Source organism: Phyllobates terribilis, unplaced genomic scaffold (genome assembly GCF_046119375.1).
Source record: "Phyllobates terribilis strain yellow unplaced genomic scaffold, ASM4611937v1 Scaffold_8__6_contigs__length_399053987, whole genome shotgun sequence".
In the NCBI taxonomy this organism is placed as follows: Eukaryota; Metazoa; Chordata; class Amphibia; order Anura; family Dendrobatidae; genus Phyllobates; species Phyllobates terribilis.
The window spans coordinates 133,253,672-133,269,415 of record NW_027362768.1 but is presented as its reverse complement, the minus strand read 5'-3'; the positions used below and the strand labels follow the sequence as shown (position 1 = coordinate 133,269,415).

Sequence of the window (15,744 nt, the reverse complement as noted above, 5' to 3'; positions counted from 1 at the left end):
GTGGTCCCAGCTCTCTTCAGTTTATTGCCCAGGTCATCCCGTGTCGTTCTGGGCTGCTTTCTCATCTGTCTCAAAATCATCCTTACCTCACGAGGCAAGATCATTGATGGAGCCCCAGACCGAAGAAGATTGACAGTCATCTTGTGTTTCTTCCATTTTCTAAAAATTGTGCCAACAGTTGCTGCGTTCTCACCAAGCTGCTTGCCTATTGTCCTATAACCCATCACATTCCTGTGCAGGTCTACAATTTTTTCCCTGGTGTTTTTAGTTAGCTCTTTGGTCTTGTCTATGGTGGAGAGGTTGGCGTGAGATTGATTGAGTGCGTGTACAGGTGTCTTTTATACAGGTAACGAATTCAAACAGGTGTATTTAATACAGGTAATGAGTGCAGAGTAGGAGGGCTGTGAGAGCCAGAATTCTTGCTGGTTGGTAGGTGTTCAAATACTTATTTCATGCAATATGTTACGGGTCCGGGTGGTAGAACCTCTGTGCTTTGGTGCAAGGAGGGACCAGAGGGGCGTGACTAAGTGCCTACTCGGCCTGACCTAGGTCTCACGGCAGCTTAGACGACTCCGTGAACCAGGGAGTGACCTGGCAGGTGAACCAGGTGCCACTCTGGGACCGAACTTGTGTGAGAGCAGGTGACTCCCACGGGTCAGATAACAGGAACTGACCGGTACAGCAGATGAGCACGGCAGGAAGGCAGACGGGTGGTCCGGGTAGATCAGCAGGCAGGTGCGGCAGATAGTCAGACAAGTGCTCGAGGTAGGCAAGCAGGCGGGCACGTTGGATAGCCAGACAGGTGCTCTGGGTAGGCAAGCTGGTGGGCACGACAGGTAACTGGTAGGTGCTCCAGGTAGACAGGCTGGTGGGCACGACAGGTTACTTGGCCGGTGCTCCGGGTAGGCAAGCTGGCGGGCTCGACAGGTAATTGGTAGGTGATCCAGGTAGAGAGGCTGGTGGGCACGTCAGGTAACTGGTAGGTGCGCCAGGTAGACAGGCTGGCGGGCAGAACTGTAAGACAGACTGGTGGTCTGAACTGTAGACAGACTGGCGGGCTGGACTGTTAGACAGACTGGGGGGCTGGACTGACAGGCTGCGGGACCTGAGGGCTGAATCAAGTGTTAGCACACGGAACAACAACCTTGCACAGGCACCTCCATTTTGGAGGAGGTGCCTTATATAGGAGAAGTCCTCCGGCCATTGGCTGGGGACTCTTTAAGACGGAGCGTGCGGTCCCTTTAAGAGGGAGGGAGCGAGCGCGCGCTCGCGCCCCAAGCACAGTACCCAGGAAGCTGCGCGCGGTGCACGCAACAGCAGCAGGGGAGCAGGAAGACGCCGGATCAGGACCGCGGCGGTGAGAGGAACGGCGTCTCTGCCCGGCGGGAGGCAGAGACGCCGATGCTACACAATAAAGTGCCATTTAATTATTTAAAAATCATACAATGTGGTTTTCTGTTTTTTATTTTTAGATTCTGTCTCTCACAGTTGAAGTGTAGCTATGAAAAAAATTACAGACCTCTCCATTCTTTGTAGTATGGGAAAACTTGCAAAATTGGCAGTGTATCAAATACATATATTCCCCACTGTAATTCAATGGAAACTCAACTGAAAATTTTTTATTGGCAAAACGCTGAAAAGGCAAATTTTGCAACATTTTTTTTATCACATAGGTGTTATTTGGTTCAGATTTCTTTCAACCATGTTGGGATGTATTCGTTTTTCAAGTTTATTTTACATGATAGAAGAATGCACATGATACCAATATTGTGCAACATTTCGTTTGATTGCATTTCCTACAAAGTATCTCTTGAACAAGAAATATATGTACGGTACCTGGAGGTGTTTGTGTTATTTCTTTTGTTGGTTCCGGAGTCACTGGACTTGTTGAAGCAACAAATATAAAAGATCCAGGATATGATCCATAGTTTTTGGTTTTGATCCCATTTCTTGTAGATCCATTGTAACTGGCCTGACCTGGTGTCTTCTGAACTGAGACCTGTCCTCCTTCATTGGGTATTTTTCCAGCATGGATAGCCGCTCGACATATAGAGGAATCCTAAAAGATATTATAGATACAATAGTTGATGACCTTTTTTTATCCTGCTTGATCACAGTGTAAGTTAAAACTTTTGGTTTCATCTTACATCTGTATAAACATCAGTTCCCCAAACAGATCTTCCACTGATAGAACAGTCAGCGGGACAGAAAACACTGCAAAATAAATATAGATCATTTTAGAAAAAAAATATATTTGTGGCTAGTGTGCAACAGCATTCACGCATAAGAGTGGTGGTGTAAGTACAAAAATAGCAGGCCTATGTTTTGAACTCTATCTCTTGAAGAAAAAGAGAAGAAATCTTACTCTGCAGAAGATCCTGGTAAATCTCTTGCAGTTGTTGTACAAGATGCCGTCACTGCAACAAAATAGGGATAATACTATGAGACGGAGTTTTCGTTATTACAGGTTTATGTTCTATTCTCTAAAATCTGACTCTAGTCACATTGAGCAGTGAACCGTAATGGAAATAGTCACAGTCTAATGTGATGAGATACCAATAGAAGAAATTATTTAAATCCGTTTTACTTTCATGAAGAAAATTTAGTTTATTTCTAGAGGGCCAGCAACGTATTAGAAATCCTTAAAGTGAATCTGTCAGCAGGATGTTACATCCCAAACTATTTATCTGCACATGTAGCTCTTTCAAAGACGAGTCTAGTGATACCTTTACATGGCCAGTCCGTTCCTCCATTAGTAAAATATTTGTAAGAAATCCGTGTGTGAATTGATATGCAAATGAGGCTGAAGGGCTCTGGCAGATCTGAAGCTTCTGTCACTCCAGCTCTATTCCTTACCCAACGCCTCCTCCTCCTGCTCGACTGACAGCCTCTATGGGGTATGAGTTCAGGCAAAGGAGGCATCAGTCAAGCAGAATGAGGTGGCACTGGGTGAGTAATAGAGCCGGAGTGACATAGGCCAGGTATAGGATGAAACCTGTTAATCAGTGGTGTCAGTGGGAATAGACCGAGCTCATGACTATCAAGGACTACATTGATATAGGTTTCCTAGTGTGCTCAGTAATAATCTCCTGGTGATAAAACAGTGTTTTATCAAAACTACGTGAAGCAGCCTTGTAAGTGACACAGCACTGGAATGAGCTTCTCTGCATCTACATTATGCTGCTCTTATATGGGATAGCAAAAACCTAATGGCCAAGTCTCTTTAACAAGAATGCATTTTTTTCATCTCTACAGCATAATGTTTGTAATTCTCAGATGTGGAATTCAAATTCAATTTTTTAACAACAGGTGCTGACTAGAGATGAGCGGACCCCAGGAAGTTCGGGTCTGGCGGGTTCAGCCGAGCATCTATTAAAAGTTCGGGTTCGGGTACCAGAACAGTACCCGAACCCGGACCCCATTCATATGAATGGAGGGTCCAAACATGCATGGTTTCCCACACTGTCATCTGCGTGACATTGTGGGAAACAGGGACACTTATTGGCGGTAAGATCGTTTCCGTCGGTCAGAGAGATGCGCACTCACGCTGTCACATGTCAGCGTGAGCCCGCAGCTGTGACCCACGGTAAAAATCTTACTGTGGGTTACAAGTGTCCGCTGATGAGAAACTACTACTCCCATCAGCCTACGCCTGCTGTTACTGATAACAGCGAGCGCAGGCACCGCTGATGGGAGTTTTCCCAAAACTCCTATATACCCAATACCCAAAAGTGACACCATTCTAAAAACTGCACCCCTCAAGGCGCTCACAACCAAGTTCAAGAAGTGTTTCACAGGAACTGAAGCAACGTGGAAGGAAAAAATTAACATTTATCTTTTTATCACACAAATTTTACTTCAGGCCCCAAATTTTTAATTTTCTCAAGGGTAACAAGAAAAAATTGTGCAATTGTGTAATTTCTCCTGAGTAAGCCAATACCCCATATGTGGGGGGAAACCACGGCAGGGTTCGAAAGGGAAGGAGCGCCATTTGACTTTTTGAATGTAAAATTAGCTTGAATAATTAGCGGACGCCATGTTGCGTTTGGGGAGCCCCTGATGTGCCTAAACAGTGGAAATCCCCCAGAAGTGACACCATTTTGGAAACTACACCCCTCAAGGATTTTATCAAGGGGTATAGTGAACATTTTGAAAACAGAGGTATAATACAGAAGTTGATAACATTAGGTCATCATATTGAATAAGTTGTCATTAGTCTTGAGCGCAAGTGCGCGCTACTTGAGTTTGCATCGGGTAATCGGGTATGCACTATGTGTCGCGGGAGCTCGAGTCCCTGCCCTGCATGTTTCACAGTTTTTAGACACCCAAAACACATACGGGGGTCTCTCGTGTATGGCAGGCAATCCCCTCATGTTTTTTTTGGCTGTGTAACAACCGTGAAACGTATGGGGCGATGACTCAAGCATGTCACTCGAGCACCTGCGATACTCGGTGCATACCCGAGCACCCGATGCAAACTCAAGCAGAGAGCACTTGTGCTAAATACTAGTCGCCATATCGTCATCATTTTTTTCTTTACTTTTGAAAAAATCCCAACTCTAGCACAACCCTAGCTCAAATCCTAACTGTAACCCTGTCCCTGGGCTAATTCTAACCCTAACCCTGGGCTAACACTAACCCAGGGTTAACCCTAACCCTAGCCCTGGGCTAACCCTAAACCTGGGCTAACCCTAACCCTGGGATAACCATAACTCTAACCCTAACCAGAGGAGGGAGAAATGATTGAAAAAAGCGGGCACACTTTTTTTTTTGTGACCACCGTGATCACGTGACAGGGGACCGGAAAAACCATCCCTGATCATATTCTCCAGCTACCGGGGTAGCTGAGACCCCAGAGAATTTCCGACTCTGGGGGGCGCTACAGCCTTATTCCTCAGCATCGCATTTTCACGGAGCTGAGGAATAAATACCCTTAAATGCCGCCATGAAAATGCGTTACGGCGGTCGTTAAGGGGTTAAAAGGCTGAGAATTTATCCTCTGTCCTCCTCTGTCTCTACAGGTGTTTACTCACCCTAGCAATATACATGGATGATTAACCCCTCATTACTTTGTGTGCTGGAACATTTTCCTATGTTTATATTACTGGAGCTAACAATCTCAGTGCTACATATCTCCCCTCCTATACTTTTCCAGTGACTTTGTCACATATGCCCTCCTCTGCTCAAAGCCGTAGGTTTTGGCACCTTCAGTCACCAAACATGGAAGTCTAAACTGGGTATCTGCGTTACTGTGCAGCTTCTCAGGCCTGTGTTCCACGTAAAAGATGAAGACCTGTAGCCCTGAGTTTCAGCTCTTGGAATGCCATCTCTGCTTCAAGAGGCCATTTTGCCATTGACGTATTCGTGCCGTTAAGAAGATCGATCAGGGGTGCAGCTATCATGGTGAAATTCGGGATACATGGCTGATAATACCTCACCATTCCCAGAAATGCCTGAAACTGCTCCTTGGAGACCGGCTTAGGTCGATTTTGGACTGCCTCCACCTTATTCACTTGCGGCTTTACTTTGTTTTTTCCGACGGTGTAGCCCAGGTATTTACCCTTTTTTCCCCCGGATGGCACACTTCCAGCATGGCTTGGACCTTCTGCAGATGACTTCCCCAATCCAGGCTGAATATCACAATATCGTCGAGGTATGCTTTGGCGTTCTTTTTGTGAGGGGCTAAAAGCTGGTCTATGGCTTCCTGGAAGGTAGCTGGGTCTCCTTGCAGCCCGAATGGGCTTCTGGTATATTAGAAGCAACTGTCAAATGTAAAACAGGCTGTCTTCTTCTGGGCCAGGGAGGTGATGTATCTGGCTTACCCTAGCTTCTCTATGAGTTCATCACTGCGGGCTATCGGATAGGCTTCAAATTTAGCCCCCTCCTTCGAAATCACCTTGCGGCAGGCTTCGGGGATTCTATACGGCTTTCGGTTCACCTTTACATGTGGTTCTGTCAGGATTCCATTTTCACCAAACTGCATATGTCTTGGTAACTCTGAAAACAGGTCCTGATTCTGTTGAAGCAGTTCTCGGCACTGTTGTTACTTGGCCGGTGACAGTGTCTCTGCCACGGTGACACCCTTAGTGTCATCTTCTGGTCTGTCCAACCAACAGGGGAGTTTAAACTTGGTTTCTCTGTTGACCAGCCTTGGTTGATAGCGGCACGAGAGAATTTCGGAAGGGAGAGGTGGTTGCGGTTAACTGGGAGGTGGGACAGGACTTGCAATATCTTAGGATTTCACTGTGACATCTGGGCCAAAAGTATCTCCGCATGACCTGTCTTTGAGTTTTGTCCACCCCCAGATGGCCTCCCAAGACATGTGAATGGGCCCTGCCCAACACCTTTTGTCTATAGGGTCTTGGTACCAACAACTTATCCACTATCTCCTCCCTCATCTTAGTAACCCGGTACAAGTCCCCACTCAACATGAAATAGGAAAGCCTAGTGTCCGATTCCTTTGCTATGCCATTTATAACCGTTATCTTATTGAACGCTTCTTTTAGAGATAGGTCCCTATGTTGGATGAACCCAAAATTTACTCTGGTCACCCTATATCTCAGGAATGTCTGCCTCATGTGAGGATATTATCTTTTCCTCTTCACCCACTACACAGAAGGGAAACTCATCAGACTCTAGGGTTGATGAGACTTTTTTAAGGGTATATAAAAAAAGGGAAAGGAAATTCAACATACCATACATATGCCATGAGGGTCCACTGGTGCACGGAAATCCTTGGTAGCAAATCCAGGGATAAGAAGTAAGTAATTGATGAAAAAAAATTAATGTGGTACTCCAAGAGATGTGCAGGTCGGAAACGAGGGGACTTAGACTTAGTCCGGGATATATCCATAGCCTCAGACTCCGGGTCGGGAGCCGCGGCTTTCGAAATAGGTCTAGAGAGTGAAGGTGCCAACCGAAACCGAGGTCTGGAGACCTCCAGCTCTAACTTGCGTTCTGCATGACGCAAATCTATTCGGTTAGCGAGAGTGATTAACTCTTCTAGAGAGGTTGGAATCTCTCTGGTAGCTAGAGCATCTTTAATATGCCCAGCCAGACCCTTCCAGAACACCGGGATTAGCGACCGCTCAGCCCAATCCTGGTCAGCCGCTAAGGTTCTGAACTGGATGGCATAGTGGCTGGCGGTGGCCGAACCCTGGACCAATGCAAGAAGCTTAAGAGCCGTATCATGCGTGACCTGAGGACCTAGGAAAACACTCTTTACGGCTCTAAGAAAGAGACCCGCATTAGCCACTACCGGGTCATTCGGCTCCCTCAGAGGAGTAGCCCACTCCAAAACCCTGTGGGAGAGTAACGAGATGGCAAAATCCACTTTGGCCCTTTCGGAGGGGAACCGTGCCTCCATCATCTCTAACTGAACGGAGCACAGATTAATAAAACCTCTGCAGGATCTGCTGTCGCTAGAAAATTTTTCCGGGAGAGCAAAACGGGGTAATAGAGAAATAGCAGCTGCCGCAGCATTCTCCGCAGCCGTGTTAACTAGATTAGCAGCATGTGAAGCTGCCTGGGTAGCTACTGCAGTGATATCAGTGACCGGGGCAGTTTGTTCCAGAATCCTAAGTCTGGCCTCAAGTTGCTGTATATAGCGCTGCAGTTGCTGGTTGTCAGCCATGTTCGGCTAGACCCTGATGCTCTGATACTGTTAAGGGGACTGTTGCAAAGAACTTTATTAATAATGGAAAGCAACCGAACCCGGGGTCCGCGATGCAGCCTGGAAGACGGCGGCCGAACACCTTTCGGGTAAGAAGGTAAAACAACCAACTAATATATAAATCCCCCCAGTGTTACTGCACACCGGGACGGGAAAAGGGATTCGCACTATCTCCGTTAACTGCACGAGAGATGTGCGACAAATAATGTAGCCGTAGCCCTGTTAACTGCACAGAGGCTACGCAGCAGGCACTAGGACGTGTGTGTGACTCACGCCGGCATATACGTGCTCCCAGCCGGCGTGCTACCGGACTGCGGAATAACTCTCCACGTGGCTAACAGGCGGTGCCAGGAATACGGAGTCCGCAGTCCGCTCGGTGTGTATAGCGACCCCCTTGTCGGAGTCAGACTGTCAAACGGAACTACCTGCCTCCCTCCAGCTAAGACTGCCTATCCCCAGCTAAACCTACCTGTCCAAAGCTAAAGCAGCAAGAGAGCACGTGGAGCCCAAACAGACAAGCGTCCACACAGTAACACAACCTTAGCTCAATGATCAGAGCGCACCGCCATGTTTGTGGGCGGGATATTTAAAGACTAAGCCCTGCCCACCGTCACATTATTGGTCGCACTACTGATGACGTCACCCGCGGCCATTCAGGCGGTGCCAGGTCACCGGATCAGCTGACACCAAACCACCAATCACGGTCCGCCATGTCACGGGCATGCTCAGTGCAGTGCATCCTGGACTTAGGCTGTAGTAGCCCTGTTCCCCTCCGCAATCTATGCTTAACACTACTAGGAACAAAGACATCAGATACAACTTGTACATCTTGTGCACCAGCTAGGCGTTGGGACAGATGGTGATGCTGAGCAGCATCTGCCCTGACTGGACCAAAATGGGAGACCACAGAATCCACTGATGATTCTGAACCAATTTCAGATCCAGCAAACGCCTGATGCCTAACAATACACTGCCGGTTTTACAATTTTCCCACCATCCAAGAATGGAGAGGTCTGGAATTTTTATCGTAGGTACACTTCAGATGTGAGAGACAGAATATTAAAAAAAAATCCAGAAGATCACATTCTATGATTTTTACATAATTAAGTTGCATTTTATTGCATGAAATAAGTATTGGATACAATAGAAAAACAGAACTTAATATTTGGTACAGAAACCTTTGTTTGCAATTACAAAGGTCAGACGTTTCCTGTAGATCTTGACCAAGTTTGCACACACTGCAGCAAGGATTTTGGCCCACTCCTCCATACGTTCGGTATCTTTTCCAGATCATTCCGGTTTCAGGGCTGTTGCTGGCCAGCATTGCGTTTCAGCTCCCTCCAAAGATTTTCTACTGGGTTCAGGTCTGCAGACTGGCTAGGCCACTCCAGGACCTTCAAATACTTCTTATGGAGCCACTCCTTAGTTGTCCTGGCTGTGCATTTCGGGTCATTGTCATGCTGGAAAACCCAGCCATGACCCATCTTCAATGCTCTTACTGAGGGAAGGAGGTTGTTGGCCAAAATCTTGCGATACATGACTCAGTCCATCCTCCCTTCAATACGGTGCAGTCCTCCTGTCCCCTTTGAAGAAAAGCACCCCCAAGGTATGATGTTTCCCCCATCATGCTTCACGGTTGGGACGATGTGCTTGGGGTTGTACTCATCCTACTTCTACCTCCAAACATGGCGAGTGGAGTTGATACCAAAAAGTTCTATTTTGGTCTCATCTGACCACATCACCTTCTCCTATGCCTCCTCTGGATCATCCAGATGGTCATTGTCGAACTTGAAACAGGCTTGGACATGTCGTGGCGTGAGCAGGGAGACCTTGAATGCCCTTTAGGATTTTAATCCATGATGGCATAGTGTGTTAATAACGGTAATGTCTGAGACTGTGGTCCCAGCTCTCTTCAGTTCATTGCCCAGGTCATCCCGTGTCGTTCTGGGCTGCTTTCTCATCTGTCTCAAAATCATCCTTACCTCACGAGGCAAGATCATTGATGGAGCCTCAGACTGAGGAAGATTGACAGTCATCTTGTGTTTCTTCCATTTTCTAAAAATTGTGCCAACAGTTGCTGCGTTCTCACCAAGCTGCTTGCCTATTGTCCTGTAACCCATCACATTCCTGTGCAGGTCTACAATTTTTCCCTGGTGTTTTTAGTTAGCTCTTTGGTCTTGTCTATGGTGGAGAGGTTGGCGTGAGAGTGATTGAGTGCGTGTACAGGTGTCTTTTATACAGGTAACAAGTTCAAACAGGTGTATTTAATACAGGTAATGAGTGCAGAGTAGGAGGGCTTTGAGAGCCAGAATTCTTGCTGGTTGGTAGGTGTTCAAATACTTATTTCATGCAATATGTTACGGGTCCGGGTGGTGGAACCTCTGTGCTTTGGTGCAAGGAGGGACCAGAGGGGCGAGACTAAGTGCCTACTCGGCCTGACCCAGGTCTCACGGCGGCTTAGTCGACTCCGTGAACCAGGGAGGCACCGGGCAAGTGAACCAGGTGCCACTCTGGGACCGACCTTGTGTGAGAGCAGGTGACTCCCACGGGTCAGATGACAAGAACTGACCGGTACAGCGGATGAGCACGGCAGGAAGGCAGACGGGTTGTCCGGGTAGATCAGCAGGCAGGTGCGGCAGATAGTCAGACAAGTGCTCGGGGTAGGCAAGCAGGCGGGCACGGCGGATAGCCAGACAGGTGCTCTGGGTAGGCAAGTTGGCGGGCACGACAGGTTACTTGGCAGGTGCTCCGGGTAGGCAAGCTCACTGGCACGACATATCACATGGCAGGTGCTCCGGGTAGGCAAGCTGGCGGACACGACAGGTAACTGGTAGGTGCTCCAGGTAGACAAGCTGGTGGGCACGACAGGTTACTTGGCCGGTGCTCCGGGTAGGCAAGCTGGCGGGCTTGACAGTTCACTAGTCAGGTGCTCCGGGCAGGCAAGCTGGCGGGCACGACAGGTAATTGGTAGGTGCTCCAGGTAGACAGGCTGGCGGGCACGGCAGGTAACTGGTAGGTGCTCCAGGTAGACAGGCTGGCGGGCAGAACTGTAAGACAGATTGGCGGGCTGAACTGTAGACAGACTGGCGGGCTGGACTGTTAGACAGACTGGCGGGCTGGACTGACAGGCTGCGGGACCTGAATCAAGTGTTAGCACACGGAACAACAACCTTGCACAGGCACCTCCATTTTGGAGGTGGTGCCTTATATAGGAGAAGTCCTCCAGCCATTGGCTTGGGACTCTTTAGGACGGCGCGCGTGGCCCTTTTAAGAGGGAGGGAGCGAGTGCGTGCTTGCGCCCCAAGCACAGTACCCAGACCTCTCCATTCTTTGTAGTATGGGAAAACTTGCAAAATTGGCAGTGTATCAAATACATATTTTCCCCACTGTAATTCAATGGAAACTAAACTGAAAATTTATTATTGGCAAAACGCTGAAAATGCAAATTTTGCAACATTTTTTTTATCACATAGGTGTTATTTGGTTCAGGTTTCTTTCAACCATATTGGGATGTATTCGTTTTTCAAGTTTATTTTACATGATAGAAGAATGCACATGATACTAATATTGTGCAACATTTCGTTTGATTGCATTTCCTACAAAGTATCTCTTGAACAAGAAATATATGTACGGTACCTGGAGGTGTTTGTGTTATTTCTTTTGTTGGTTCCGGAGTCACTGGACTTGTTGAAGCAACAAATATAAAAGATCCAGGAAATGATCCATAGTTTTTGGTTTTGATCCCATTTCTTGTAGATCCATTGTAACTGGTCTGACCTGGTGTCTTCTGAACTGAGACCTGTCCTCCTTCATTGGGTATTTTTCCAGCATGGATAGCCGCTCGACATATAGAAGAATCCTAAAAGATATTATAGATACAATAGTTGATGACCTTTTTTTATCCTGCTTGATCACAGTGTAAGTTAAAACTTTTGGTTTCATCTTACATCTGTATAAACATCAGTTCCCCAAACAGATCTTCCACTGGTAGAACAGTCAGCGGGACAGAAAACACTGCAAAATAAATATAGATCATTTTAGAAAAAAAAATACAAACTTAGGTATACATAATTGTGGCTAGTGTGCAACAGCATTCACACATAAGAGTGGTGGTGTAAGTACAAAAATAGCAGGCCTATGTTTTGAACTCTATCTCTTGAAGAAAAAGAGAAGAAATCTTACTCTGCAGAAGATCCTGGTAAATCTCTTGCAGTTGTTGAACAAGATGCCGTCACTGCAACAAAATAGGAATAATTCTATGAGACGGAGTTTTCGTTATTACAGGTTTATGTTCTATTCTCTAAGATCTGACTCTAGTCACATTGAGCAGTGAACCGTAATGGAAATAGTCACAGTCTAATGTGATGAGATACCAATAGTAGAAATTATTTAAATCCGTTTTACTTTCATGAAGAAAATTTAGTTTATTTCTAGAGGGCCAGCAACGTATTAGAAATCCTTAAAGTGAATCTGTCAGCAGGATGTTACACCCCAAACTATTTATCTGCACATGTAGCTCTTTCAAAGATAAGTCTAGTGATACCTTTACATGGCCAGTCCGTTCCTCCATTAGTAAAATATTTGTAAGAAATCCGTGTGTGAATTGATATGCAAATGAGGCTGAAGGGCTCTGGCAGATCTGATGCTTCTGTCTCTCCAGCTCTATTCCTTACCCAACGCCTCCTCCTCCTGCTCGACTGACAGCCTCTATGGGGTATGAGTTCAGGCAAAGGAGGCATCAGTCAAGCAGAATGAGGTGGCACTGGGTGAGTAATAGAGCCGGAGTGACATAGGCCTCAGATCTAACAGAGCCCTTCAGCCTCATTTGCATATCAATTCACACACTGATTTCTCAGTTATGGAGGAATGGACTGGCCCGGTTAAGGAATCGCTGGACTGGTCTTTGAAATACCAACATGCGCATATAGTTAGTTTTGGGTGTTAAATCGAGCTGACTATTTCCCTATAAAGGGACTATATTATATGTTTACCTGTTCCCAGAACTGTTTCCTTTCTGGGCTGCTTGCTGTATTTTTGATAAAATCACTGTTTTATATGCTGCACCTCTGCTATTCTTCTCAACAATGAGCTCTGTTTTACACTACCCACATCATTGACAGCTCTATCTACACTGTATAGGAAGAAAACTGTTAATCAGTGTTGTCAGTGGGAATAGACCGAGCTCATGACTATTAAGGACTACATTGATATAGGTTTCCTAGTGTGCTCAGTAATAATCTCCTGGTGATAAAACAGCGTTTTATCAAAACTACGTGAAGCAGCCTTGTAAGTGACACAGCACTGGAATGAGCTTCTCTGCATCTACATTATGCTGCTCTTATATGGGATAGCAAAAACCTAATGACCAAGTCTCTTTAACAAGAATGCATTTTTTTCGTCTCTACAGCATAATGTTTGTAATTCTCAGATGTGGAATTCAAATTCAATTTTTTAACAACAGGTTCTGACTAGAGATGGGCGGACCCCAGGATGTTCTGGTCTGGCGGGTTCAGCCGAGCATCTATTAAAAGTTCGGGTTCGGGTACCAGAACAGTACCCGAACCCGGACCCCATTCATATGAATGGAGGGTCCAAACATGCATGGTTTCCCACACTGTCATCTGCGTGACATTGTGGGAAACAGGGACACTTATTGGCGGTAAGATCGTTTCTGTCGGTCAGAGCGATGCGCACTCACGCTGTCACATGTCAGAATGAGCCCACAGCTGTGACCCGCGGTAAAAATCTTACTGTGGGTTACAAGTGTCCGCTGATGAGAAACTACTACTCCCATCAGCCTACGCCTGCTGTTACTGATAACAGCGAGCACAGGCACCGCTGATGGGAGTTTTCCCAAAACTCCAATATACCCAATGCCGAAAACTGACACCATTCTAAAAACTACACCCCTCAAGGCGCTCACAACCAAGTTCAAGAAGTGTTTCACAGGAACTGAAGCAACGTGGAAGGAAAAAATTAACATTTATCTTTTTATCACACAAATTTTACTTCAGGCCCCAAATTTTTAATTTTCTCAAGGGTAACAAGAAAAAATTGTGCAATTGTGTAATTTCTCCTGAGTAAGCCAATACCCCATATGTGGGGGAAACCACTGTTTGAGCGCACGGCAGGGTTCGAAAGGGAAGGAGCGCCATTTGACTTTTTGAATGTAAAATTTGCTTGAATAATTAGCGGATGCCATGTTGCGATTGAGGAGCCCCTGATGTGCCTAAACAGTGGAAGCCCCCCACAAGAGACACCATTTTGGAAACTAGACCCCTCAAGGAACTTATCTAGATGTGTAGTGAGCACCTTGAACCCCCAGGTGCTTCACGAAAGTTTATATCATTGAGCCGTAAAAATAAAATTTTTACATTTTTTCCTCAAAAATGTTTTTCAGCCCCCAATTTTGCGTTTTCATAAGGCTAACAGGAGAAACTGCACCATAAAATTTGTTGCTCCTTGTAAAATTTACTTGAATAATTAGCGGACGCCATGTTGCGTTTGGGGAGCCCCTGATGTGCCTAAACAGTGGAAATCCCCCAGAAGTGACACCATTTTGGAAACTACACCCCTCAAGGATTTTATCAAGGGGTATAGTGAACATTTTGAACCCAGAGGTACGATACACAAATTGATAACATTAGATCATCATATTGAATAAGTTGTCATTAGTCTTGAGCGCAAGTGCGCGCTACTTGAGTTTGCATCGGGTAATCGGGTATGCACTATGTGTCGCGGGAGCTCGAGTCCCTGCCCTGCATGTTTCACAGTTTTTAGACACCCAAAACACATACGGGGGTCTCTCATGTATGGCAGGCAATCCCCGCATGTTTTTTTTGGCTGTGTAACAACCGCGAAACGTATGGGGCGATGACTCAAGCATGTCACTCGAGCACCTGCGATACTCGGTGCATACCCGAGCACCCGATGCAAACTCAAGCAGAGAGCACTTGTGCTAAATACTAGTCGCCATATCGTCATCATTTTTTTCTTTACTTTTGAAAAAATCCCAACCCTAGCACAACCCTAGCCCTAATCCTAACTGTAACCCTGTCCCTGGGCTAACCCTAACCCTAACCCTGGGCTAACACTAACCCAGGGTTAACCCTAACCCTAGCCCTGGGCTAACCCTAACCCTGGGCTAACCCTAACCCTGGGCTAACACTAACCCTAACCTTGAGATAACCATAACTCTAACCCTAACCAGGGGAGGGAGAAATGATTGAAAACCGCGGGCACACTTTTTTTTTTGTGACCACCGTGATCACGTGACAGGGGACCAGAAAAAACATCCCTGATCATATTCTCCAGCTACCGGATAGCTGAGACCCCAGAGAATTTCCGACTCTGGGGGGCGCTACAGCCTTATTCCTCAGCATCGCATTTTCACGATGCTGAGGAATAAGTACCCTTAACTGCCGCCGTGAAAATGCGTTACGGCGGTCGTTAAGGGGTTAAAAGGCTGAGAATTTATCCTCTGTCCTCCTACCTCTCTACAGGTGTTTATTCACCCTAGCAATAAACATGGCTGATTAACCCCTTATTACTTTGTGTGCTGGAACATTTTCCTATGTTTATATTACTGGAGCTAACAATCTCAGTGCTACATATCTCCCCTCCTATACTTTTCCAGTGACTTTGTCACATATGCCCTCCTCTGCTCAAAGCCGTAGGTTTTGGCACCTTCAGTCACCAAACATGGAAGTCTAAACTGGGTATCTGCGTTACTGTGCAGCTTCTCAGGCCTGTGTTCCACGTAAAAGATGAAGACCTGTAGCCCTGAGTTTCAGCTCCAATGCCATCTCTGCTTCAAGAGGCCATTTGGCCATTGACGTCTTCATGCCGTTAAGAAGATCGATCAGGGGTGCAGCTATCATGGTGAAATTCGGGATACATGGCTGATAGTACCTCACCATTCCCAGAAATGCCTGAAACTGCTCCTTGGAGATCGGTTTCAGCCGATTTTGGACTGCCTAAGCCTTATTCACCTGCGGCTTTACTTTGTTTTTTCCGACGGTGTAGCCCAGGTATTTACCCTTTTTTTCCCCCGATGGCACATTTCTTTGGCT

At 46.4% G+C, this 15,744-nt stretch overlaps 1 protein-coding gene across 2 annotated transcripts in view; it reads right to left on the bottom strand.

Moving 5' to 3' along the window:
• LOC141156855 (uncharacterized) overlaps positions 1-15,744 on the bottom strand; it is a 113,074-nt gene that overhangs the window by 39,011 nt on the left and 58,319 nt on the right. For both annotated transcript variants that reach the window (XM_073643308.1, XM_073643309.1), the window contains exons 9-14: positions 11,855-11,906; positions 11,620-11,686; positions 11,309-11,531; positions 2,366-2,417; positions 2,148-2,214; positions 1,837-2,059 (exon numbers count right to left, since the gene is read on the bottom strand). In XM_073643308.1, the coding sequence (XP_073499409.1) occupies positions 1,837-2,059; positions 2,148-2,214; positions 2,366-2,417; positions 11,309-11,531; positions 11,620-11,686; positions 11,855-11,906 (684 nt within the window). The remainder of the gene's footprint in view (positions 1-1,836; positions 2,060-2,147; positions 2,215-2,365; positions 2,418-11,308; positions 11,532-11,619; positions 11,687-11,854; positions 11,907-15,744) is intronic.